At 42.7% G+C, this 27801-nt stretch overlaps 4 protein-coding genes across 9 annotated transcripts in view; 2 read left to right on the forward strand and 2 right to left on the reverse strand.

The window, feature by feature from the left end:
- The window catches only part of Syx1A (Syntaxin 1A), a 35029-nt gene extending 19471 nt beyond the window's left edge, over positions 1-15558 (forward strand). Inside the window, exon 3 of the mRNA XM_017245419.3 lies at positions 14093-15558. The gene's annotated coding sequence lies outside the window, so the exon portion shown is untranslated. The remainder of the gene's footprint in view (positions 1-14092) is intronic.
- The window catches only part of eIF4EHP (eukaryotic translation initiation factor 4E homologous protein), a 43102-nt gene extending 24002 nt beyond the window's left edge, over positions 1-19100 (forward strand). The window contains exons 3-4 of one of the 3 annotated variants that reach the window (XM_070281289.1): positions 17861-18009; positions 18152-18344. In XM_070281289.1, coding sequence (XP_070137390.1) covers positions 17861-18009; positions 18152-18230 — 228 coding nt within the window. In that variant the 3' untranslated portion in view covers positions 18231-18344. The other 2 variants (XM_017245421.3, XM_070281290.1) reach the window with 2 other exon arrangements.
- A 136-nt stretch (positions 19101-19236) lies between these two features.
- SMC1 (structural maintenance of chromosomes 1) lies at positions 19237-23847 on the reverse strand. 2 transcript variants are annotated; one of them, XM_017245415.3, is made up of 11 exons: positions 23336-23846; positions 23131-23279; positions 22907-23075; positions 21828-22850; positions 21197-21766; positions 20878-21133; positions 20521-20825; positions 20370-20464; positions 19793-20296; positions 19551-19728; positions 19237-19489 (listed from the first exon to the last, which is right to left on the reverse strand). In XM_017245415.3, the coding sequence occupies exons 1-11, from the start codon at positions 23732-23734 to the stop codon at positions 19427-19429; spliced, it is 3711 nt and encodes a 1236-aa protein (XP_017100904.2). In that variant the 5' UTR covers positions 23735-23846; the 3' UTR covers positions 19237-19426. The 2 variants fall into 2 exon arrangements, with proteins under 2 accessions (XP_017100904.2, XP_070137389.1); XM_070281288.1 differs by lacking the exons at positions 19237-19489; positions 19551-19728; positions 19793-20296; positions 20370-20464 and having other exon boundaries at positions 20701-20823; positions 23336-23847.
- Positions 23848-25780: 1933 nt separating this feature from the next.
- The window catches only part of Octbeta3R (Octopamine beta3 receptor), a 35330-nt gene continuing 33309 nt past the window's right edge, over positions 25781-27801 (reverse strand). For 2 of the 3 annotated variants that reach the window (XM_017245605.3, XM_017245604.3), the window contains exons 8-9: positions 26587-26695; positions 25781-26463 (exon numbers count right to left, since the gene is read on the reverse strand). In XM_017245605.3, the coding sequence (XP_017101094.2) occupies positions 26253-26463; positions 26587-26695 (320 nt within the window). In that variant the 3' untranslated portion in view covers positions 25781-26252. The remainder of the gene's footprint in view (positions 26464-26586; positions 26696-27801) is intronic. The other variant, XM_017245606.3, reaches the window with a different exon arrangement.

Here is a 27801-nt window from a genome sequence, read left to right on the forward strand (position 1 = left end):
AGAAACTAAAAAACACAATCACTTGTAGCAGATAAGGATAATGCATCTTATCAGCTGTTCTCTTATCAGTCCTTAAAAATGCTGTTTTGACAAACTACTTCGTTTCAGTTCATTCATTCAACTCATTTTTCATGCATTCTGGCAATTTTTCGTCCATCTGGGGATGTCGACATCGATTTGCATTATTCTTTTGCGAGAAACATTTCATATTTCACAACGTGATAGTGCACAGCATAAATATATTTGGCAGAACACGTAGTTCTAGAAAAACAGAGCGAAAGTGGCCTGAGCGGATTATGCGATATCCATACGGCAGTTACGTGGTGTTGCTGGCCTTCTCCAACAGTCCAAAAATTGCTATATTCCAACTAACTTAAAACACCGAAAACGGACGGAAAAGTAGGTTGGGCCGGGGGCCAACAGCAGAAAGTTTGCTGCTAGGAGGTTGCCTGCATTTTTCATAAAAAGCCAAAGCCAGGCAGTGAAAAGCAGCATCATGCGCCAGAAGACGATGAGAAGGAAAATCCATTTTGCAACAGATAGGAGCCAGTGGGTGCCCGCCGCCCAGGCTGGGGCGTGGAGGAGGGGATAAACATCTCTCATTTGGCCACAAAAAGTTTGGCATTGTGGTCCGGGGAGCAGTTCCCCTCCATTTCGCCTCCATGTCTATCTATCGCTCTGTTCTCCTCCCTCTGTGCTCCATGAAACAATTTTAAATTTCAATATGAAAAGCCAGAAGCCAGTCCACCCACCCAGACCCTCCTCTCCGCCGCTTTGGCCATTTGTCGGTAATTAATTTTGTGAGTGGTTTTCCATTAATTCCAGAGGATTTTAGATCATCTTCGGCCTGGCGATGAGCCAGTATCAATTAATTTCCGGTTTGTTTCCACTTTGGGCAGAAACTGCAACATGTCGCACAAGATGACTCGATTTTGCACTTCAAAGGAGTTGAAAGAGGATGCATTATCTCTGACTAAGCAGTTACTGGTTCAGGCACATTATGAATAGCAACAGTGGCCCAATAGAACAGGAATTAGTGGCTATAATTTCATTCTCTCCACTAATTGAATATTGTCCTTCAATATTTGCTAATATTGTTTGCTTTAATCACTCGAACAAATCCGTTTTCAGTTTTGGTCACAACTTTGTCAGCTTGTGTATCCTTCATCCTGCCACACAGCAGCAGTAACTGTCCTTGTTGCAACTTCGTTAAAAATCACTTGGCGTGTCCATAAAATTCCCTTCGCCATATCCTGCATCTATCTGTCGGATACTGGGAGACATCCTTAATAAATTTCCAGCTCTGAACCACCGAAATGGGGAACTTTCGATGTACGACAAGCAGCAAGCACTGGGAGAGGGCGAGGCAGGGGGAACTGTTTCAATGGCGGATTTTCTGCTTGTCTGGTTTTATTTTTTCGTTGCTCCCTTTATGCGCCGAACTATGTTTGATCGCCTGACTGAATGGCTGCCTTTTGCAGTTACTGCATCCTTGACAGAGCGCAGATGGCCCAAAAATCGTCCTTGTATTTACGGATTCAAAAGCACTGGGACTTTTCTGCTTCGCTCTCTATGTGCGACTCAATTTGCATAGTTGGCATTTAGTTTTAAAGGTTTTATGGAAAAACATCCAAAAACTACCAACCATTTAGCTTTAATGTCGCAACAGTATTTTGGTTTATTCTTCCGAACAGCCATGTGGTTCGTTTATGAACCACAGCCGTGTCACTTTCCACGTGGAGCTCAGCGGGAAATGGCTGACACGCAATTTTCCTGCAACCAATGTAAAATTCATTATATAAACAACTTTCGCTAATTTGTGTAATTATTTATATTTATGGGACAGCTGCAAATTTCCGCACGTTTCGCGCTCATCCTGTCTGTTGCTTTGGGCGCGTCCCCGCCGCACACGCGTATATGGGCACACATCCTGCGAAAGGTTGCAAATTAAATGAGCGCCCATAAGTAGGCAACACATTTCATATATTTTCAATGATTTTCGGGCCACGCACACACCTACACGCCGGCCCTCTCACGCACGCGGCAAGCAGTTTTCAGCTTCGCCTCCCGAGGCCTTCGCCCCGTCGCCATGGCCGCCATTCCTTTTAAATGGCTGCCATTTACTTTCCGTTTCCGTTACATTCTGTGCACGACTTGTGTTGATAAGATATCACGGATATCGGGGTTGCTGCGCGGGTGGCCTGTGTGTCTGTGCGAAAAGAAGGGCGGGCTCTGTCTCTGTCCTTTGTGTCTGTTCGGGGGGCTCATGTAATTTGATTCGCTTTTGCCGACGTCGTTTTTAGTGCAAATATGGGCTAATGCGATTTTTATGTCATTTATTTTACTGATTTCGGGAATAGGTCTGGCTGGCTTGGGGAAAGGATATTATTCCAAGGATTTTATTCTCCCAACACGAGAGGCAAATTGGTTAAAAATCAATAATCCGATTTGCAAAGTAAATCAAACTATTTGTCATCTGTCAATGCCCTATATATGCAACCTCCTCCAATATCCAACTGACCACATGTCGTATGCGCAATTCTGTAGATATCCAAACCACAAAACACAATCTGTCAGCCATGATTGAAGCATAATTGTCCAAAACTGGGGATAAGGACTTGAATCTTTTGGGGGAGAAAATCAATAGCGATTCATTAAAGTTATTAACGAGCGACAAGTGCCAAAGCCAGGGCAGCACTGCAATGGGAACAACTGCACTCGTGTTATGTAAGACACGCACAGATACAACAGAAATATGTGCCACTGCATGCCACACATCGCCCAGATATATGGCGAATGTATATGCCAATATTGAGCGCGTCTCCCCATATATGCATGTCAAATGTGCGTGATGGCAGCGCCAGAAGACGTGACCTCATCCACAGTCCAAGCCGCCCGCACTCGTCACAACTTACTCGCCCACAGAAATCCACTCCCTCTCGGTGGTGCGGCATGTGGAAAAAACCGTGAAATGTTTGTGCTTGTTTAACAATTGCTAAACATCGGAACCGCTGCAAATAAGCACGAGCACGTATAGTTGGCCAAACAGCTCACGAGAAGCACTGACCCACTACCAGACAGAGATACATAGATAAAGCTGTCTCCAGATATGAAATGTTAATTAAATCAAAATAGTATTCATGTTCAGATGTTGTCTTGATGAATCATTTCACTCTACATCGCCCGAATATTGGCTGGGAAAAGTTCTCAGTATCATTTATCGATTTAAGCGGGCGAGTAAAAGCTAAAAACTATTTTTATTGCGGGGATATTTTTCCAAAAACCACTCCGAATCGTAGAAAAGTTTTAATTGCTTTGCACTCGGGAATTTATTTATATATATTTATACCCTTGCAGAGGGTATTATAATTTTGTCCAAAAGTGTGCAACGCAGTGAAGGAGACATCTCCGACCCTATAAAGTATATATATTCTTGATCAGGATCACCTCCTGAGTTGATATGAGCATGTCCGTCTGTCCGTCTGTCCGTCTGTCCGTCTGTCCGTCTGTCCGTCTGTCTGTCCGTCTGTCTGTCTGTCCGTTTCTACGCGAACTAGTCTCTCAGTTTTGAAGCTATCGTCTTGAAACTTTGCACACACCCTTCTTTCCTTTGCACGCAGTATATAAGTCGGAACGGCCGGGATCGGCCGACTATATCCTATAGCTGCCATATAACTGATTGATCGGAAATGGTATAACTTTGGTGTTTTTAGAGTTAGAGAATTCAAATTTGACATGAGAGCTATTTTTGGCAAAATAATATGACATGCCAAATTTCATATGGATCGGCCGACTATATCTTATAGCTGCCATATAACTGAACGATCGGAAATGACCCAACTTTCGTGTTTTTGAAGATAGAAAGCTAGAACTTGGTACACATTCTATTTTTGGTCAGTTAATCCGACCTACAAAACTTCATTAGGATCGGCCGACTATATCCTATAGCTGCCATATAACTGAAAGATCGGAATTGACCCAACTTTTGTGTTTTTGAAGATAGAAAGCTGGAACTTGGTATAGATTCTATTTTTGGTCAGTTCATCCAACCTACCAAATTTCATAAGGATCGGCCAACTAAATCCGATGTTTGCGATATATATCCGGTTTTAACTGCAAGGGTATATCAACTTCGGCTCCGCCCGAAGTTAGCTTTCCTTTCTTGTTTTAATTTATTCTCTTTGTTCCCGAGCCTTCGAATGAAAACTGAAACCGTTCGGCTTAAAGCCGCAGATTAGTTCAGAATAGCAAACAATTGAAATTTGAATTTAGCATCCAGGTAGAGAATGAATATTTTATCGCATATGAGCAAGCAATTAGTTATTTAACGTGGCACTCTGCTTTTGTTCTGTAAGCTGGTGTTTAGCTGCTGCAGCGTATCGATTTTGCTGAATTCCAGGCATCTGCTCTTGCACCGATAAAGATATGTGGCCATGTGTCTGGATCAGGGCTCTGGGGAGGCGAACATGGTCGGTGACGTCAAACAGTGTTGGCAGAAAAATGCCTCTTAATGGCCGTTGGATGGTGGGCCTTTTCAGATATTCACGACACATTGCCTCGTTAATTTACGCTTTCCGATGAATCATTTTCAGTCGAGTCTATATAATTGTATTTAACTAGAAGCTAGATGTTGTTGCCTCAGTTGCCAGTCACGCAACGGGCTACCCTGGGATCGATTGTGTTCAGTGAAGGCATTGCCTGAAATTAATAAAACTATTGGTTCGTTTTAAATCATCCATCGATCAATTTACATGATTTACTGAATCCCTTTGGCTTCTGTTGTCGGTGAATGTAAATAAATGTATTTTTTTCCAATGAAAAATGTAATATGAAACGGCTGGTAATTTAAAGCCGCGCTAAGGACGATATGGAAATTCATGATGGTATGGCAGCTTTTTTGTACACGGTACACGGTACAGGACACAGGGTAGGATCATTCTGTAGTGCCAGTTCACATCTAGAAAATAAAATTCAACCAAATCGGGCCATTTTTAGAGAAGATATGGACTTTTTATTGTGGCTGTCTTCTTCCAAAGCACCCAAAAGTATGCAGCAAGAATGGAAGGCCAAGAAAATAGTACTGGGTATCATGTAGCTCAGAAATATCTTTTCGGGTATCTTTTCCTTCAGTAATCCCTTCGGCATTTGTCTGACTCACTGGCATCGCATTCGCACTCGCACTCGCATTCCTTTGTGAAGCGGACAATCGGGCGTCAGTTGATTGCAATTTGTGGTAGTTTTCGCCATTTTAATGCTGGCTTTTTGCCGGCTTTTTGTTTTTGTTTCCAGCAATTTCACGCCAGCGCGGGCATATTTGCAGTCCCATTTTAATAGTCCCCGCCCCCGCCTCGCCCACGCCGAACAATGGGCCAAGGAAGAGGCGGCAGGCGGCGGAAAAGCAGAGCACAGTAGCCATGAAATATTTACGCCTGCTGTTTGCGAGTGTCCGAGTAAATAAACGCGCCACAAATGAGGGCGCGCGTGATGTATTCATAAATGATGACAACTGGCGAGTGTGACGACCTTGTCACTGCTGCAGGGTAGTCCATCTTCCAAATCATTTGGGACTTCCTTGGTCCTGAAACTTTAAATAATTTAACAAGCTTTAAGAAGATAACTTTCCATAAATAAAATGCATTTCAATCTTTATTTACCTGAAAAAGTTAAGCCCGCAGATGCTCTCCGTAAATGCGGTCATCGCTGTCAGGAAAGTCAATTAAAGTGCAAGGTAAACACTGGATCTGTCACGTCCGAACTCTGACAGCTTAAATATGTCCATCAGCCCTAAAAGCTAGTACCAGTTGGGCTTAAGGGATTAACCTTTTCAGTTTATGGCTATAATTTTTAAATGCTTTTCAGCTTTCAATCGTCCAACTAGCAGTTACCATTTTCATTTTAGAAATAAATTGATTTGCGGCCATCTGATAATTGTTTAATATTTGCAGTGCTTTAGCCACTACAAACCACCGTGTTGAATATTTACTGTCAGCCAGTGGAATCTGAAGGCCCTCCCCTCGCTGGGCCGGGGGTTTAAGCCGCATTATGCTGTTGGCCAGCTGGCCAGCCCACGTTTCTGTATAGTTTCCATTACAATTTGTTTGCGGTGGATGGCTGAACAAAAAAGTGGAATATCCTTTTGCGTGGCGGCGCATCGATTTTTCTCTGTTGTTGTTTGCCCGGGCTGACCACGCCCACTTGATTGCATTAGCCCCAATCGGCGGGTTGCATGCAAAAGCCTGAGAAGAGGTTGCTGGCTCGGTTATGGCCAAGTTAGACCCGAGCTCCCTCCGGGCTTTTGAGTTGAGCGAAATTTCGCAACGACGTTGTAGAGATTCTCTCTTTGTTCTTTAAAGTGAATTACTCTGCAATGTACATATAATACACGCCAAGACAAATGTGTGTAGTTCCATGCTTATATAATACGTGACAGAACAGTCGCAGTAACGCAAATAGCAACAGCTTGGCCTAAAATAAAAGGAGGCGGCGCAGAAGCAGAGGCTGAAGAAGCAAAAATACGTTGTAAATACGTGCGGCTAACATGTGTACTTGACTAGTCAGCCATATACGGCCCCGGCCCACACCTTCCTTGATTCCGATCCCAATCCCTAATAGGGGTTGGCCCCAATTCGGGGCACAGATTGTGTGTTGTGTACACATCGTAAACCCAAGCTGGAACCGGAGAAATGGTTGTCAAGCCATCAAGGGATAGGTAATTGGGTTGGGGAATAAAATATATGTGTACCCATAATATGAAAAAACATAACTTGTTGAATAGACAATATTTACTGTAACTAATATTAACAAACTACAACAGTAAGTTTGAGACTTTGTAGCCTTTGTCTAAAATACAAACTTGTCTTGTCTCAACCCCAAGGATTTCTCGCTGTGCAGTGTCACATCTCTTCTACACAGTTGAGCACTTTGTCCTTAGGTAATTGAGCCGTTTCTGTTGCTGCTGCTGTTGAATTTCCCACTGCATTTCCACCTTTGCAGTTTGCAAGGCCAATTACTCGCCTTTGTGTTTGCAGCAGGTCGCAGGTCACAGGGCTCGGAGCAGAGTGCTGGCCCGACAAAGAAGGACATTGAACCACGGCAGGCCCGGACAAAAGAGCACGGCGGGGCCTGCCACCCGAGATTAATCAGTCACTTGATCGCTGCCACACATCAGTCTCCAACGAGTGGCAAGAAGTTTGAGCTTTTGACATTAAACCGTGCTGCAATTATGCAAAGTGCTTGGCACAAGATTTCAATTAGAGATTCTAAAGGTTTTATTTTCAGGAAAGAGCGGGTATTATACTAGTCCTCTCACAACCTCTGAATACACTCTAGCAGCCCCACTTAAATTTTCCTATTTACGATCTCCTCCGAGCACTGATTACGCAATCCTGTTTTATGTATTTCTGGTCTGCCTCTGCTTCCTGGTGGGTGGCTGGCTTCGCCGCCAAACAACTTGAGAAGCTTCCGCCTTCCACCCGGAGTGTCTAATGAAAGTTTTCGCCCAAAACTTTTCCCGATTAACATTCTCCACATTACGCTCGCTTCGTTTTTCGGTTTTTGTTCCGATGAGATGGATTTTGTTACTCAATTTCGATTCCTTTTTGTTTTTTCTTGGTATCTGGTTGTTTTGTTGGGTGGGACGCCATCTTGCGCTTTTTGTTTTTCGGAAACTTGCATTTAACACGCAACTTGACAAAAGTTACACGCGGAGAACAGAGTGGTGGGGCTCTGCCCAGGCTCTTCATAATTTGTATTTTATTGGCAGCCAGTTTCTCTGCACATTAAGGAATGGGAAAATTGAAGACAGCCGAAATGCCTCTGTCGGATGCGGATGAGGAGAAGGAGGCACATTTCTGAGAGCTATACGTGCTAAATTTGGAAATGGAAATTAAGTTAGCGCCAGGGCCAGGGCGAGGGCGAGGGCAGGGCCACGGGCCTGGGCAGGACTCGGGCCCAGGCGCCTCCAGAGTGGCGCCAGGTGGTGGCCCAACGCAGGGTGGTAGGGGAGGCGATGGTGGTGCTGGTGGTGACGGCTGCCGGGTGGTTCTGGCCGGGCTGCGCTGGGCTGAACATAAATTAAACTCCACTTGACAACAAGGAGCTTCGCCGAGCGCTGCTCCAGCAGCTCCTGTGGTTGCTGCGGCGTTTTTGTTGTGCTTGCTCATTTGCGTTGGTTTCTCGCTGCTATTGTCGCTGGTGCCCCCAGTCCTTGTTGCTCCTGCTCCTGCTCCGGCTTCGGTTCTTGTTTTTGTTTTTGTTGTTTATTGTCGCTCGCTAAACAAACAAACAATTGACTACACGCACGTACGCCCACACCCGCAGGGCTCCCGCCCGCTTCTGGCATTTGCGCTCCTGCTGTGCTAATGCTCACATTTACATTTAGTGTTGCATATTTTTTGGGGCGCCTTCGCTGTGGTATCCCTAATAACAGCTGAAAATCGATCCAAGTGTACATACTCTGTAGCTTTAAGAGAATTATGACCAATAGTGTAAAGATTCTTCAAAATCTTTAAAGAATTGTCGAGAATCCCCTAAATTTAAAATGCAATCTAGGCGAGCTAGAAGGACCTGCTTCCAAAATCGCCCACGCTCATCTTGCGTATAAAAAGCATTGCGTAGGAGCTTAAATCAAATCGCATAAGTTGGCTGCTTTTAATGAAGGAGAACAAGGACGCCGAGTGGGCGGAAGGGGCGTAAAGGGATGAGCTCGGATGAGTCTTGAAAGTCCCCCCGAAGTCCCCGCCCCCAGCTAGATTGCCCCTCCCCCAGCCTCCGCCACTTCATCAGGCATTCAAAATCCCTAACTTTAGCAGCAGAGTTAAGTCGCTGCCAGTTTAATCCCCAAGTGCCTTCGTCGACTCTGCCTCCCTGCCACCCTGCTACCCTGCCATCGCCTTCCCGCTGCCCCGCTGCCCTGCTGTCTTTGGCTTTTTAGCCAACTCTCCCAGTGCGTTTGTCGTTATGCTCGAGTTGATGAAACGAGCCCGGCCCAGGACCTAAGTCCATGTATTTATGTGTGCCGTAGGTTTTCGGGAGCCATGAAACTTTTCAGTCTGCACGGATATCAAAATTTTAAAATTGTTTAAATTTTACATTAAAATTAATGAGTAACATAGGTGTTTTTTATTAAAATAAACTCTTAATTTTAAGAGGTCTAGAAATATTTGAATAAAAGTACAATGACAAGTTTCAACGACAATTTTCCTCGGTGTGAATTCCATTTAGCATAGAATTTGTCCTATCCCGAGCAATGAAAATAGGAAGGACATGAAGGGAATTCCAACCCCACACGGGTTGTCTATTTTTAAGGGGCGTCTGTGGGGAGGGAATGGGTCCTGGACGGAGTACGGCTGGCTTTGAGAGTGTCGCTTGTCTCTCCGACCTCGAGTCATAAATTGGGCACAGTGGCAGCATAACAATAAGTCACAAACACACACTGGAATACAGCTTCCCAGGCTCCTCTCGTTTTTTTTACTTTGCCGCTCCCTTTCATGCATAAATTTAGGAAAGCTGTGGTGCTGAGGAAACGCTTGACTTGGCAACAGTTCTCGGTTTACTCCGGGCTCCGGTCTCGGGTCCAGACCAGACCCTGTGTCCGAGCTGGTGTGGGGCGACGTCATTTGTGCAAACATAAAAGCATTGTAAACAAACATGGCCAGCGCTCGCCTAATGCCAGCACACAAGCACATGTCCCCGCACACTGCCATAAATACGCAACACAGGACCCTGGCATAAGCTGTAAGTTAAACCGTTAAAATTGGTTTACACAGACGTGGGCGGAGGGGCGGGCAAGGTGAGGATGGTGCGTCCTTCAGGGTGTGTGAGGCGTGTGTGTGCCACTGACAGGAACCATTGTTGTCTGATAGTTTTTATACCCGATGTCGCAGCTCCGGCTGTCTTATCGGACTCTCTGCTGCTGCTCACTTGGGCAACAAACAACACGAAGTTGGCCAAGTACTGGAGCACCACTCGACCACAGTGGTAATCCGAGAAGTTAATCCAAAAGTATGGCATTTCCAGGCAATCAAAACTGATTCTGATACTAAAATACTATCAAAATTGCGTATACGCACTGTAAACAGTTTCTATAAGCAAGTCTGCTTATTTCTCATATGAAAGCTCTGTATTACAGTTTTCAAGCTCGCCAAATCGAACGTATTTATAAAGCCGAGAATCCACCCTGAAGTCCGACTCTCGCCAGTTGTTTCTACTGCCTTCTCCCGGCAGCCCAGCTCCATCCAGCCACCAGCCTCTCCTCCCTGTCACTTAACCGCACGCGCCTATAAGCAGGCAATACATTTTAACGGTAATGGAGAACGAGAAAATCGAGGATGAAACAACACGTACACGTGCAGGACAGGAAGGCCGGAAGCGGGGGCAGTGGAGATTGGCTTCGGCTTGGGCTTGGGCTTCGGCTTGGGCTGGTTGTAACTCATCACTTATGGCCATTATGTGATTGTCGTTGCATGGCAGGCACAGAAATGTATGGAAATCCATCCGCACACACCAGAGCATGATGATGATGGCGATGACGATGCCAATGCCAATGCCGATGAGGACAATGAACATCTCTGACGAATACGATTTGCATACGTGAGTCCCTGTTTGGGAGAGATGGGGCATGCAGGATAAACTGCATTCAAGGATTACCTTCAATAAAAAATACTTTTTTAAAGAGTTTACATTTCAATAATTAAAAAATTCTATTTATCTAAAGGTTTATATTCTCAAAAATGTGTAATTTAAAGATTAAATGGCTCAGGCCGTGTACTTTTTCCATCACCTTTCACTCTTTGTCGACTGGCGAGCACAATTTGCCATTCAACGCAGAGTCCTTGATGGTTCAATTTGATGCCAGCAGCCACACACACACTCTGGCACTCTGCTGCCCAGGCTGGGTGGGCGCAGGGGTGTGGCTACCACGCCCCTGATTGAGTTACATGCTGCATTAGCCTTGCATCCGCCCCCGTCAGCAGCCCACACAATTGAGTCCTGTGGGGGGGCCCGTGCTGATGGTGGTCAGTGCTAGAACGCCCGCTTTGCGTAAGCGAGCCGAATAAATTGTGATGGAATCCCAATGCCGCCACATGCATCAGGACCCGGCCCTGTCCACCCACCTGATGGTGTGTGTCGGGGGCTCAGACGGACGCACCACAAATCCCCAACACGCGCAGGAATCGTAGGTGGGCGCTGAACAGAGGTCCTACACCGGCTCTGGCAATTTGCTCCTGCGGTTAGTACTAATGCTGTGGCACTGCCACCCTTCCTTCTCCCGCATCTTTGTAGTCCCTGTCTGTCTCGTTGCGCTGATGGATGACCGTCAAAACTCCCCACATTATCACCAGCTCAGCCCTTTGTGGTGCTCTTTGTCCTCGTTGGCGGCCTCAAGTTGACCGATTAACTTCCCGTCGCCGTGACACAATGGCCTGCCCTTCTTGGCCAGCTTTTCGGACTCCTTTTGTTTACAATTCCGTAAACAAATTTAAGTTAAATTTAGGGGAAGCGGCTATGGGATGAGGGCTAAGATTTTCCATTTCAGTGAGGCCTTTACTCCTTCCCAGTGTCCCATTTAATTGAATACTGTTTTCGGTTAGGGCAGGGCTTGGTATTGGTACTATGATAGGTACACCCTTCTAAGTGATGGGGCAACTTGTGTTTTAAAGACTAAAGAGCCTCAATATTGTTTTATAAAATCCCTAGAAAATGAAGATAGTTTCAAAATCAAACATCCCTGCTGTTCATTCGTTACTACCCGACTGGCGTCATAAATTTTAAATTTAGTCAAGGACTCCTCCCTTTTCGGGTTCCTCCCCAAAGGATCTGAAGCGAAAGGCAAACAGTTCGGCTCGTTCCAACTCCGCTCTGCTCCAATCTCCATTTTCGGGACGTCGTCTCCCTGGGAGTCGAACTAATTTGCATATTTTTCGAGCGCCCTGTCCCCTCTTTGTCTTTTCAGTGGGGTTTCGGGTTGAGGGTGGGCACCCGGGCTGTCCCTCAATTAAACTGTCATGTCAAAGTCAGCTGCGTCGGCGGCGGCATTGGAGATTGGCGATGGCAATCGGGGTTATCCTCGTACGCTCCATCTCAGTTTCGTCCGTTCGGATTGTCTCTCTGGCTCGACTTGTCGCTGGGTTGGCTTCTATGGCCCAGCCAGGCTCGGCACGTCACTCGGATTTTAAGTGCCGGGCCTCGAGGGGAGGTCCTCTTGGAAACACCGGGAAGAATATATTTAATACTTTGCTTTTATACTTTGAAGTTTATAATTAAATATATTTTATTTTATTTATCATAGAGTGGAGTTCTTTGAATTTTAAAAGAGTGAACTCAACTCGAAAGGTATTTGTTTCTGTGTACTGCGCCCACCCACCTTTTGCTCAATTCAATTTGCTCTTCTGGCTGTTGCTATTTCAAGCCTAGTCTCCAAATGGAAGGCAACAACAGCCCAGCCACATCCTCGACAGCAAAAGCAACAGCATCAGCGTCAGCATCAGCAAAACCAATAGCAACATCAGCATCAGCATCAGCCGTTTTGCCTTTTGACATTTCGAATTGATTCTGTGCGATTTATGTATATCATTTCCTCCCACACATAGACGAGAGTACTCCTCGAACGTGGGCAGTCCGCCAGATAATGGGCGCTGCAGCCAGAGCACAAATTATCCTGTTTTCGCAGGATTTATGAACTTCCAATGAACAAGATACCCACATCCACCCACCCAGAGAGACACAAGTGGCGAGTATTCTGCCATAATTATTCCTAATTGAATTTTAATGTTGGTATTCCCCATGAAAGCCATTCCTAACCTGAATCACTGCTCTTGCGAATTAAACTTGAATGCAAAAACCGCTCCGGCCGCAGTTCGAGGGAAACGGAAATGTGGTTATTCGTTAACCACATGCTGAGCTCGGCGAGCATTTATGAGTCTCTCTGAGTCTCGGGAACAAAATAATTGAATACTTAACCCAGTTTCGTGTCAAGGACATGCGGAGTGCTTCTTGTATCTTCTGCCTGGCTTGTGGCACTAACCTGTAACTGTCTACATCTGCCTGACATCTGGGTGCATCATTAAACTCAGGCTTCTATTTTAAAGCATTCATCGTCTGGGTCGGGTCAAGCCAAAAAAATGGCAACAATGAGTGTGGCTGCCAATGCAGTGACGCAAATTACGCGGCCAATCGGCGGGTGGTGTGGGCGTGGGGCATGGGGCGTGGGTCGAGGGGCGGACTCGATGTCAATGGGTCCTTGGGAGGCAGGATATCGCGATTCTAGCTGATGTCATCAGCCAGACGACGAGGACTCGTGGCTTCTGTTTCTCTGATGGTCTCGTCTCGCTTGCCTAAAGCCAAATTAAATAAATAGAAAATGTTTTTTGTTGCCTGCCATCGCTCTAATGAAATTCTAACACGCGCCACATTTCAAGTAGGCGACGAACGCTGTCCATGTGTGAGTCTGGTGAGTTTTTTGCTTTTTGTGGTGTTTGCTGGGTTTGCCAATGTCTGTGCCTGTGTCTGGGTGGATGTGTGTGTGAGCAGCTGCTCATAATGAGCCACTTGAGTGGCGCACACGCATGCAAAGAGCCTTGGGGGCCAAAGCCGTTCTATGGTCAGTCGGTTCGACGATTTGACCTTTGGCTAAAGACAATGCCACGGCACGAGGAGGTGCTCGCTCGGGCAGCGGGGGCGGGTATGTGCTGACGTTGGCCAAGGCTAGGATTCTGTGGGGCGTGGCCGGCAGAGTGGCAGCCAGGCGCTTCACTTCCTGTTGCTAGTAACTACATGGCGAAAAAATGTTTAGACTGGACCTCGTCCTTGAAAAATTAATAGGCATTGGAATATTTAATTCAAAAAGGATAAAATGAAACCGCCTGAATAGGTTTCTCTCCCTGCTCTCCCCGATCGTCTTTGACGCATGCATTGGTAATTGTGTTTCCGCTCCTCGTTTGTCGCATTGCCACTGGCCGGACGTGCCTGCAACCTTTAGTGGCGAGGGCAGGGCCGGAGTCGCCAGGGAAATCCGTAGAGAGAGTATAACAATTTGCCGCTAGCAGAGACCAGTTGATAATCATTTAACACTTTTCTATATTTCTCGCTCTAGATAAAGCCCGAACGCAGCCGCACAATGCATACAAATGAGCGGAGGAGGCCCGGAGTCACGTAGCTGCCAGGATGGAGGAGGCCCCGCCTCACAAGCAACACCAAGAGGTGGCTCTAATTAAGACGGGCCTGGTCTGGTTAGGTCTGGTCTGGTCTAAGGGCCCGCCTGGCCAAAATTAATGGAACCCACGAGTGGCAGAGCATTTTCGGCGTTCACACAAATTAAATTCCATCAAGTTTATTTGCTGAAAATGAAGCGGCAGCATAAGCAAGGCCAGGACAAGGCAGGAGCAGCAGAAGCAGAAGAATGGAGGAGCAACAGCCGCCGCCACCCCAGATGGTCTTAATTTAATTTCCCCGCCTCCCGAAACCCTTTCTCCAGCTCAGCCCCCAACGCTGAGAGCTAGCACGTGTTGCCATGTTACCATTTACAATTTCCATTTAGAGCCGAAGGAGTAGAAACACCGTTCAGGGCCACGACACACGACAGGACACTACAAAACAAAGCAAAGAGCTAAATCAGAGCTGGCATGATCTGTACGGTTTATATTCTTTAAATTCTTCGTGTAAATAGTCATTATAATTATTATTGTGGTCTGCAGTAAGCCCCCAAACGTCCTTAAGGATGCGAGAAAGAAACAAAAATAATATTTATTAAAAAATTTCATAATTGTGCATCTCCCACAAATGCTATGATTATAAAATTAAAAAACAAGGAGACGATGATTAGAGGGAAATCTATTAATTAGTAATTATTATAATGTGATGTTAAATATATAAATCAATCGATAAAAAATAAAAACTAAAGCAAATTGAAAAGAAAACAAAAATTGTTAACCAGCATAACAGATTTCACTAAGTAGATTTTTCGAATTAAATTAAAATTTAAAGTATAGAAAAACGAGAAAAGCCAGAAAAAAATCTTTCCTGTATACACGAGATAAAACTGTGTTTTTCCACGTAACTAATGAACATGTAAAATGATTTTTCAACCTTAGATTGCCCTATATACCTTAATAAACAAATATATACATAAACAAAATTATACAAATATAATTACACTTTCTATGTAAATGTTGTGCGTATATAAAGATTAACGAAAGTACAGAGCCCGATTTCGAGACCTTTTAGTTTGTTTATGTGTGTGCAATATATCCTCCTCTATTCGCGCTTGGCTTAATCGACAGCATTTTGGGCCTTAAACCGACCTACTCAAGCCTTACTTATTAGCCAGAATTCTTCAGATCAATATAACCAAGTATATATCCCCGGGGGAGGAGAGCAACCCCCTCACAATGATTGTTCTACTACTACGTGAATGTGTTCGTTTATAATCTTGTATAAAAGCACGCTCTCCTCCCCGCTCAGACACGAAATGTTTGTAAAATATATTCGACAAGGCAGAAATACGAAATTAACTAATAATAATAAATAACACCTCTGGGAGTACAGAGGGAAGACACTTTAGTTTTTCTTCTTGAATCGCATTTCTTCCACTTTTTACCAATCAAAGATACTTGAAATGATAAATTGAACGAAAGGAGAAATGAACTTTGAGTCTCTTCGATGATACCCAAGCTCAAAACAAACGACCCCAAAAAGCTGAGACGAAAGTAATGTTTAAGAAATGATAGGTTCTATTATTTAGTTGTTCTGTTATTTATATGTTAGACCTAGGTTCTGTATAATTTATCATTAAGTTTTGGCTCCGCAATAAAATCAGAAAACTGCATATAATTTCTATAATTTGTCTTATTTTGTCATTTTTAGTTTGACCTAAACGTTTGACAGAAATTGATGAGAAGATTTGCTAAATTTAAGCGCAAAAGTTCAATTAATAAAAATTAGAATTTTAATATTAACATAATTTGGAATATTTACATATATACATACGCATATATATACAACTCTATATATGAATAATTAGTAACAAATCAAATCAATTTCCATAACAAACCAACAGAAAAAGCAAAAAAAAAATGATAATATTATTAGTGACGAGTGCGACGCAGGCACTCGTGCAATTGTACTTTAAAATTGAATAAAATTCAAAAAACAAAAAATAAAAATGAAAGTGGAATGGAACGGAGCTTCACCGTCGTCGAGCCTCTAAAGACCCGAAATCCGCGACAGTAAGCCAAGAGGGAGGTCCTGGTGAAGACCAGAACCTAGATCGGGAGCATCGGGACATTGAGATCGTTAGAGTCAGACACCCAGGGACACGAGCAGACGAACTCACACACAGACACACACTGCGGCGGAGGTGAAGAGTATTTGATGGATTGATTGATTGACGATTATTATTGGTAAACGATGATGGGTCATGCATTGGGAGCAGCAATAGCAACAATAATTCCAGGCATATCGAAGCATTTTTACTCAGCCCTCGAGGACGACAGCAATCAGCGAAATCGGCAACCAAAACTGATGGCAATAATAAACAAAAAGAAACCAATACGGGATCAGAGAGCGAGGACGGACAGGTAGACGGACACAGGACCCTCGACACACTCACACACAAACAAAAACACACACAGTTAATGCACAATAAGGACGAAAGCTAACAAGAAATATTAACGGGATTCACATATGTATATTCAAGAAGCAATAAAGAAAATATATTTCCAACTATGATGATAGAACAAGATGAGAACAAAGAAAGTCAGCAACTAACACGAATAAATATTTATACATATATTTTAATTATAGTTACAAATTAGCATATATATAATTATACATACATACAAACCTATATATATATATATATACAGAAGATAGTCCAAATAAATTAGCAAGAAAGTAAACCAAACGAAGTAAAAGTTTAATATTTACAAAATATTAAAATATCAATGTGCAATTTAACAAGCGTTTAAAACAAACCCAGACACTGACACAGCCACACAGAATAATGCTACACCTATATATACACACCTACATATGTAAACCGATTATAACAGTATATAACAAGTCGATGCATATAACGAGCCCATTTATAAGACAATGTTGAGTGGCGAATGCGATTTAGTTTTGTGTGCACACCACAAACACCACAGTAAGACCCAGCTTAGAAGGAAATCAAAATTCAACAAACAACACGAAAGAACCCTTGCCAATGGCGGGAAGAAGAGGTTCATGTCAAGTTTTTGAGCTAATACTCATAATTGTTAAAAATGTTTAAATAATATAATAAAAAAAACCAAAAGGAAAAACAAACAAAAATTAAAGCTAACAAAAATCCGTAACAAAAACAAATTGCATATTTCATATATTTTTTCTCTCCTTAGAAAATTTAGTTAATTATGAAAAGTAAAACAAACATTATACTTAAGTGTTAGTCTTATATATATAAATAAAAAATAAAAACGATTGAAAATGAATTCAGCTAATGAAAATCACGGATAAGAAGCAGCCGACGAAGAAACGTGCAAAGCAAATTAAAAGAAAAACTGAAAATATAATTAAAACCAGCAAGAACAAAATCGAAACAAGAAAACCTAAGAAACTTAAATTAAGAACTTAGATTTGCCTTTGTGTTAAAATCAAGTGTGTTTCTTATTACCATGATTATTATTATTTTTTCATTTCCAATTGGTCGAACGTGAAATGATTTCCTTAAATATTGATTGAAAAATAAAAATTATTAAACAAAAAAAATGCAGATCGTTTATTTATTCGGGTGTTACAAGACGGGCTTCGTGTATCTGGTATCTGGCATGGTTCTATAATTTTACAATCTTTGCACTTCACTCACAATCTAACTCGCCCACAGGAGGATAGCTTATCAGTATGGAATCGGACTGCCACTGATATGACCAGTACAACACGTATCCGAGATACGTTACGCAGGATATTAAATATACCTCTAACAACGGCAATGGAGTATAAGATACACTGTGATAGCCTTAAATATGTTTCAATGTAAGTATTTATTTTGAGAATCTCACCTTCGTTCAAACCTACGAATGTCTGATGTGGTGTAAGTTGTGATAATTCATCGTAATGAGGCATTTGTAGGTTTTTTTTTCGATAACCCTGAGTATCCATCCTGTACCTTACCCAGGCCCAAGTCACGAAATCGCAGGTGGGGAAGTCTATTAACTCGCGCCCGAAACTCGTTTCTTGCGAAAAGCGGATTATGAATAATATTTTTTTTAATGCAAAACTAAATGGGTTAAAGCGATGAAGGGAAATGGATATGGCCACCTTATACTAAGATCCTTGCACCATCCAAAGCACTTATTAATTATAAAATGTTGCTATCTTATTTTTCAGTAATAAAGGCCCATTGAAAAGCTGAAATTCAGCCAATAACTATAAACAAAAGAAAAGCAAAAACAATAATTACACAAACAGATAATATAGGTCGCTAGTGAAAGCCAGAGAACGAAACACAAATACTGCACATACAACAGCCACAGACAACAGACAGACGTCAGAGCACAAGGATTTAACACGGACTCCAATACAAGATCATTCACCCCCTCGAAAGGCACATCAACGAGGCCCGGACTGGCTTAAGCCCCCAGCCTTCTCAGAACACCAACCCGAACCCGAACATGAAAACAATAGCAAAACAAATTAATATTTAAGCGCTAATAAGACAAATCTTTGTATTTAAAACATGGTTACAAAGTGTGTGTATATATGAAACGCCATAAATATTTTATTTTGTATGTATAAAGTTTACATTAGGCATTCCCTATTATCGAATCGAACTCCAACTGCCTCTAAAAGTAACGCTTCTCCAACTCAGATTCCTCTATTCAGTTGTATTATTTTACTCAACACAATTACCTTAATTCTCCCTGTATGTATTGTAGCATAAATAAGCATCTAGTCCATGAGATGTATCATTGGTACCGACACACTAACTAGCCGATAATGTATTCATCTGTTTGCAATGATTATTTATTAATTTTAAAACTGAATAATCAAATTGTTTGTTTTTGTTCTTGAAATACAAATAGTTTTTTACGTGAAGAAAAAATGAGAAAAACTAAAAGCATAAACCTGTTGTTTTACATATACCATTACCGATACGCCATCAACGCCAACATTTATTTATTGAATTCTCCCATAAACTCCCCTCAGTACAGAAAAACCAACGCAAGCCTAAATAAAGGAAACTATTAAAGATGCAGAAACTATTTTCAATAAAACCGACTTTTATTTGTTGGGAAGAATTCAAGACGTGGAAAGTATGGTAATGAGAATCCAACGAAGAGATATTATTTTACAAAATGAGGAGGTAAATAATTGTTTGGCTGGAATTTGAAATATTGACATAAATTGAATCTTAAATCTAAATCCTTAATTTTATTTAAAAATATGTTCTCTACTTGTCCTCGAACATAGTTAGATCGATTATATAAACATTTGATACGAGACAATCGCCTTCCTGCAGAAAAAACAAAAGAATATTACGTGTTTGCCAACTTGAAACGAACTCCAATACGAACCCCGGGAGTAATGCCCACGAGTGCATCCGCGTGGCCATAGAATTCCTCCTTCAGGGATATGACAATGGTCTGCAGGTTAGTGGTATGATCACGAATATACGACGCGACCTTGCCGATGTTTGTGTTGTCCAAAGCGGCATCAATCTCGTCCAGCACAAAGAACGGTGCAGGTTGATAGCTATAGAAGTTAAGAAGTCAATGATCAGATAATACAATTTACCTAAATCTAAATATCGCCATACCTATGGGTGGAAAACAACAGGGCCAAGGCAGCTATCGTTTTTTCACCACCACTCAAGTTGCTCATAGGCTGGAATCTTTTGCCGGGAGCCACACAATTGTAGTTAATGCCGTCCAGATAGGGTTCCTCTGGATTGTCGGGGCCGATGTAGGCCTGAGCCGCTTCGTTGCGAGCCAATCTTTTGTAAATACCATCAATGGCATCGGAGATGTGCTGACAGCAGGCAACAAAACGAGAGGAACGTTCGTTCTTGACCCTCTCGAAAGCAGCTTTTGCCTTCTTTGCCTTTTTCCGTGCATTTTCGAATTCCTCGTTGGTGGACTGCACCTTCTCCGTCACGGCATCCAATTTCTGCATGGCCTTCATATTAGGTGTCTGTATGCGCTCCAAGACATCCAATTTGCTTTGCAGGTCTTTTTGAATCTGCTCGTGGGTCTTTTTAAAGGAGGAGTCATCCTTTAGCTTGGTATATTCTCGTGGAAGTGATCGGTAGTCAACCTCAATGCTAGCAATATATATTTTTTTTTTAGTTTTTTTCAAGATCTTGAGAATGTTCTCGAGTATTTACTTATACTTACAGATTTTCCAGAGCCGTCGATGTGGAGGGATCTTCCGTTTGTCGCACAGCGTCGTCCAGCGAGCCACGTAACAAAGGTACCACTATGCAATCGGTCTGCAAGAAGAAAAGTTCTTCTTGATCAGGAATTAAAATAAAAGAACAAGCCTTACCTTGGCCTGCAGCAGTATGTTCTGACGCTCGTTTTTCTTTGCCTCAATCTTGGATTCTACTGATGACACGTGGCTGCCCACATTGTGCATCTCCTTGGCCAGGTTAGCCACATCCCGGCGTGCCTTTGAGATGTCCTCCTCCATGTCGTCAACAGCTTGTTTCTTCGCCTGTTTCTCCTGCTTGAACTTCTCCATCTTCTCCTTATCCTCGTCTATTTCCTTAAGGTAACGCGCCTCAGCAGTCTTCAGGCCCTCTAAAGCGTCCTCTTCGTCCTGCACGCTTCGTTCCCAACGCTCAACGTTCTCTGTGGGGAAAGTCGTTAGAGTTGTTTACTTTGCGCAAATAAAGTGACTTACTTCGCGTGTCCTTTTGTTTCTCGAAGTCCAGCTGCGAGTTAATGGAATCTATCTGCTGCTCAAACTCTGCTCGCTTGCGTGCCCGTTCTTGTTGCATAACCAACTCCCGCTCCTCGTACTGGCGGATGTTCTTGACACCCAATCGACGGCAGAAAGCAGCGAACACTTTATCCTCCACATTGTTCATGTTCTCCTTGATTTCCTGTATATGCTCCTCGCGGTTCTGCATTCGTCGCTCAATTTCGTTGATCTTGGGCTACAGATTATTGTAAAATAGTGAATGTTATCTATAATTCAAAGGTATGTGGCACAAGCTTACCCCAAAATCATCCAGCTGCATTTGAACTTGGCTCAATTGATTGTCGTATTGACTAATTGACTTCTTAGAGGACTCCAAATCGACCATGCTGTACTTAAGACGGTTTTCCAGGCCCTTAATCTGCGACTCCACCGTGGCCAGTTCGCTCTGCTTGCGTGACTTTTTGACCAGCTCCTTTAGCTCCTCGTTGAGACGCTCTTTTTGCATCTTTAGCTGCGCCATGTGCTTTTCGTCCCAACGTTTGGCCTTTCGGGCCAAGTCGTGACTGCCGCCGGAGATGAGGCCAGACTTCTGGTAAAAAGTTCCGTCCAGGGCCAAAGCATCAAACCGCGAGCGATCGATTTCGTAGGCTACCTTCATGGCATCTTCTGGGGTTTCGCAAACAAGAGCATTACCCGTGGCAAAGAGCACGGCCCGCTCGATCTCCGGGGGCTCGAATTTAAGAACATCGAAGACCAATCGCACGTTTCGTGGATCGCTAATGTTGCGCAATCGCTCTTTTAGGGGCTTCACCTGCAGATAGTCCAGTGGAAGAAAGGTTTCCACTTCCAACATTTGTTCCTTTAGGATCTGTAGAGTAAATATTTCCATTAAGCAGGAGGAAATATAGAAAAATATTTGAAAAACCAACCTGAATGCAGTGGCGCGCAGTCTTCTCGGTATCCACGATAATGGCCTCCATAAACTTGCCCAGCACTTTGGTAACTGCCACATTGTACCTCTTGTGAGTAGGCTGACACATATTGATCATACGGTCGTACACTCCAGGGACCTGTTTCTTGAACAGCTCTACGACTTCCTGCTTTTTTTTGCGACGTGCATCCTCATGCTTATCACTCTTGGCGTCACCCAACTGATCGCGGACGTTTTCCAATTCTCGCTGCTTTTCAGCGATCTTTTCTTTGGAGCTGCCCACGTCACGCCGCAGTTCATCTTTGATGCGATTTTGCTCTTCGAGTGCTGCCTGGGAGGATTTTATGTGATCCATTAGCTTGTCCCGACGCTTAACAGCCTCTTCACGCTGCAGAGTAAGCTTCTTAAACGACTCCTCGACGGAAGCTCGCCGATTGGTCTCTCCATCAAGTGTGTCCTGCTCGGATTTTTGTTCACGGTTCACCGAATCCAGCTCAGACCGGTACTGGGTGGCAGTGGCTTCCGCCTCCTGCTTCAATCTGTCGTATTCCTGTACCAGACCCTCCTCCATATTGACACTCTTGCCACGGCGATGCGATTCATTCTCGATCTCGTCCTCAAATCGTTTCTTTAGCGCTTCCACATCGGCCAACTGCTTCTCCAGCTTTCTGATGTCCTGCTGGTGGGCGTTGTCCGCCTCCCGGGCTGTTTCGAGGGTTTTTTGCAACGAAGCCAGCTTCTTTTTGCAATGCGTAACCTTCTCCTTCGCTTTAATATAAAGGGGTCTCCGTTTATTCATCTGGGTTTCGAACTCGCGAATCTCCTGCTCGATCTTAGCCAAGTCACGAGTTATCTTTCCGGCGTCCTTTTTCTTCTCTCGTAGGACTTCATCGGCAGCTTCCTTGCGCTGCTCGACAGCCTTCACATCCTGCTGTTTGACTTCCAAATCAGTAATGTACTTTTGGATGTCTCTCTCCACGTGAAAGAGGCGAAACAACTGGTATTCCACTTGTTTTTCATTCTGTCAGAAAGAAAAGGATTTAAAAATTACCTTGTATATTTAAAGAAATAACTAACGTATTCGTTTTGCAGGCGAGTATAGCGCTCGGCTTCCATTTTCTCATGTTTGGCCTCCTTTCGTTCAGCTGCTATTCCCTTCTTTTTTTGGTAGGTGAACTGAGTCTCCTCCTCCGCCACAATCATATCCTGTTTCAAGCGATTATAGGCATCTTTGAGTAGACCAGACCTAAAAAAAAGCAAAGTAATTTGGTTTTTAAGACACTTAAGACGAAAAAACATACCCGCTTATTTCCTCAAACAAAGCTGTTCTTTCCTTCGGCGTTTTCATGGCTATGTTTTCGACAGCTCCCTGGAACACGAGAAAGTTTTTTGCCTTTACGTTGATGCCAATCTTCTCCAGCTTGTTTAAGTAGGTGCTACTCGAAACGCTCTGAAAAGGAAAGAGTATGAGCCTTCTGGGAAGAATGCTTAAAATCTGGAACATACTTCTCCGTTTATCCGATACTCCGAGGAGCCACTGATAACTGCTCTTTGGAAGTCCATGTGCTTCTCTTGATTCAGTATGAACTTGGCAGTCACATAGCAACTTCGGGACACTGGTTTTCCAATAGACGAACCGTGGATCAGATCATTTAGCCGCTTCACTCGCAAACTGCTCGTCTTTTCACCCATCACAAAGCTGATGGCGTCCATGAAGTTGGACTTGCCGGATCCATTGGGCCCAATAACAGCGTTAAATTGCTTGAGCGGACCAACGACTATGTGACCACGGTAGGACTTGAAGTTCTCCATCTCAATGAACTGCAGGAAGGCAATATCGTCGTCCGGTTTGTGCACAGGCGGTAGTGGCACTCTTTGGTTAATATCGTCGTCATCGTCGGCCATTTTCGTGGTTTTTTACAATAAACTATTAACAAATTGACAATTAGAGCGGGAAATTTATGTTTTTTCACAAATGTTCCACTAAGACGCGCAAAATTAGAGAAGCTAATAAAACTATCTTTTCAAAGCGATGTATCGATACTGTGTTATAACGTTGCCACCTAGGCAAACCAATCGTATGGTGTTACCATACTTGGAAAATAAAGACTTATTAAAATAGAGGGAAATTTAAGGTCAGGTAACCTTTATAAAAATAACGCATTTTTGTATTTTTAAATAAAAAAAAAAGTTTTGTCAAAGTAAATGTAAGAAAAACACTGCGTCCCCCAAAAATAAAAATGAAAATATCCCAAAACAAAAAATATCCCGCATGGTTCGTGATCATTATGAGTTTTATTTTAACAAGAAAGGAAAGGTAACTTCGGGTAGATTATACCCTTGCAAAGGGTATCATAATTTTGTCCAAAAGTGTGCAACGCAGTGAAGCAGCCATCTCCGACTCTATAAAGTATATATATTCTTGAGTTGGGGGTATATGAGGCAATAAATATACTTAGATACAGAGATCTTCATATGATTTTATGTTTTCTGGACTCAAGGGTCAGTGTCATTCTTTCAGGGTCATTAAAGTGAGTCCTCTAAAAATACAGAAAATGTATCGAATGTTTCATATATTATTCTTGTCATTAAATGTTTCTTATTTTATTTTTAAGGCAATAAAGAGCTCTTATATTAAAAAAAAAAAGAAAATAAAGTTTCCCAAATCCCAAGGGTTTTTCAATAAACGTTTTACATATTCGCGATTTTAAATTTTGACGATTTTCAATGGGCTGGCAAATGAACATGAATTATTTTTTAGGGTTGTAACTGTGCATACATATATTAACAAATAAAAAGGAAGAAAACCATTTTACAAAATTTTATTTTTTATTTTGTTGTTTTTTGCAATCAAAAAAATTGTTTAAATTATTTTAGCCACAAATCAAGCTGAAAAGCTTCAAATCTTCACCGATTGGATTTATCCTAGTTCATACCAGAGCTATATATGTATAGAATAACGTGTTAAAATTTGTAACCGATTGGATTAATAGTTTTTGAGTAACTTCATGCGCCAGTCGTAAAAACACTGTTTCGAGAAAAGCGCGTTTAAAGTTTTGAAACGGCTCTCGCCGTCGCCTGAGGCTACCACCGTAAATCGGCTATATCTTCGATTTTTAAATCGATTTTTTGAAACCGTGAATGGGGGGGGGGGGGGGGGGGGCCCCCTTAATGGAATCAAAAACTTGACTTGATTATTATGCAAAACTTATTTTTATTTTTAGTTTGTTGTTCCTTATAGCGATATTATTGACGTCTAGTGTAGTTTGATAAATATGCAGCTAAAGACGTTTAATTAAATGATCCAACAAAAATTTGAACACCTACATTGCGGTGCTAGAATAAAACAACACATTTTCAACTGTTTTAAAACACTTTAGTTTTACACTTTAATATACAGTAGTTTTAGTTCAGCAAGTACATTGAAATACATAGCGATACATGGCCTTAGCTTAACATTACGTATACACACGTACACATTTATCGTACAGACACTTAGACAAGATGCACCTACTCGAGGCAAACCAATTCAACTAGAAATACAATCAATTTCCTTTACTATCACAAAAGTCGTCGCAACTCAGGAGAGAGGGTGAAGGGCGAAGGGTAAAATGGAGTAAAACTAAGTTGAAATAACTGAATCGATTTTGCAGCGAATGGCGAAATTTTCTACAGCTTGCCAATTTTTGGTTGTTTCGAAGTTCATCCTTGTTTGCACATTTGTAGATTGTCATTCTGCTTGAAAATTTCTAATGTCCCTACTCACAATTCATCGCCACACCGTTTTTCTTTTTTACTTTAATGGTTACATAATTTCGATTGCGTAACTTTTAAAATTTTTAATCTCAACACGATCTTGTAGATTTGGTTTTCTAATATATTCGCTAGATTACATATGTATGATACTTAATGCTATAGTGGTTTCTGCCGGATTTTTACCAGGTTATGGAAAAAGCGATTAACCTTCTACTTGCCGAGGAAAGTTTTCATTTATCTTACAATTCTTTTGACCAGTTTCTTGAATATGAAATATGTTGTTTTTTAATTGGGGTTTACTTTTTTCATATGTATATTTTTACGTATATCGACTGTTTAATTGGACAAACAACACTTATATATTGAATAGTATAGATCCGGAGCAGTGTTTTATTGTTCCAATATCCTCTTTTTTTTGGGGCTCAGAACACCACTTTAGTTTAAATTCCCTATCGTTGCTTAAATGAAAAGTTACACGTATACATAAACACACACTGAGTATTGCTTAGCTCGAAGGATTTTGCTAGCTAGATGCCTGCATGAACTTATCTTGTTTTTCCCTTTCATTGTTTTCATTATGTTTTGTTCTATTTGTGATTTGGTATATCGATTCACTCAAGTATTAAATATCACTTGTGGGGGCATTGTTCCACATCCGGAGTCCGGTCTAGACGTAGTAGGCGTTGTAGGGATTGCGTTTCTCCAGACAGGGCAGCACACACTCCAGGGTGTTGCGGAACGCCTCGCGAAAATCCCGATTAAAGTAGGCATAGATAAGCGGATTCAGGGTGGAGTTGAAGTAGCCGATCCAGAAGAGCACCACCACCAGAACATCGGGGCAGGGGCAGGCAGGTCCGCACAGCGAAGTGATGACATACCTGCCGGATGGGAAAAACAAAAAACGAGATTGTCACGAGGATGAGCTTGGTGAAAAATATTGTAGGCCTGCCGATTACAGATTACGGTTTTCGGTTTACGGATTACGGACTACCGCCACTCACCACAGGAAGAAGGGCAGCCAGCAGAGCAGAAAGACGCCCATGATGATGCCCAGGGTGCGGGCGGCCTTGTGCTCGGCCTTCCATCCTTTCGCCGGTCGGACGGAGCCGCCTGTGGGGTTGGATAAAGAGTTTAGGGACAGAAATGAAAGAAGGCAATTGGCTGATTAAGTTCAATTCGATTCGGTTCGCCTCGCTGCAATCCAGTCTTCGGGCCTTTGACCAGAATCAAGTTCTTTTTGCGGGCTAAACCATTGCAATTGACAGGTTTCTGGTTCAGTTCAGTGTTACACTCAGAAAAATAAGTATACCAATAAAAATGTATGTATTAGAAATGCTAAGAAAAAGCCATTCGAAAAAAGGGTAAACGTTGAGCACAAAACAAAAAAGCCCCTTTGGGAAACTCTTTAATCAAAAATATATTGAAAGAAATTTTAGTTTATAATTTTTAAATTTAGTTTTAGCTAATACATGTATTACCGTTATTTTTCTGAGTGTCAATAGAACTATTTTCTAGGTTGAAAATGCAAAAAGAGCGTTTGTGTGCGTCTTCTTGTGAGATAAGGAGAATGCCGAGCATGTTGCGTATACGCCGTGTGTGTGACGAGCTGTGTCCTAGCATGTTTAACTTTGACATTAGTAATGCTATTGCTGTTGTACGAGTATCGACGGCATGCTGAGCCCGCCCCAGCCCCGTATTCCTGCCAAGAAACTGTCATTAAACCGCTGGAAGGGCCAACATGTGTGCTCGTATGGATTTGTGTACTTGTGTGTGTTCCTTTGAGTGGCGAGGAGTGGGTGCGGGAAAAGTAATAAAAACGAGGCAAACAATTGAAAATATTTACACAGGACACTTGTTATCACAAAGACATACAGTCCCCGCACGACCACCCCCACAAACATAAACATAAACATCACGGGAAAATGTGCAAGATGGTAGTCGAGTGAAGGACGAAAGAAAAACAAATCAGACAGACGGACCGGCAGACAGTCGGCACAGGAGCAACAGAAGCAACAGGAAACGGCGGACAACTTTGGCCCCGCCCCTCAAAACGTTGGCCATTATCCGCTGACGGATCTGCCAGATGGAGGTGTCCAAGGGCAGGAGCCAGTGAAATCATAATGCAAAAACGAATGGCAAGGTGGGTGAGCAATAAAGCAAAGCAAACGCACGTGCAAACGGAAGCAATTATGTATAGCATGGGAGCACCGAGCGGG

The sequence above is a fragment of the Drosophila bipectinata genome, chromosome 3R (genome assembly GCF_030179905.1).
Source record: "Drosophila bipectinata strain 14024-0381.07 chromosome 3R, DbipHiC1v2, whole genome shotgun sequence".
Taxonomy (NCBI): Eukaryota; Metazoa; Arthropoda; class Insecta; order Diptera; family Drosophilidae; genus Drosophila; species Drosophila bipectinata.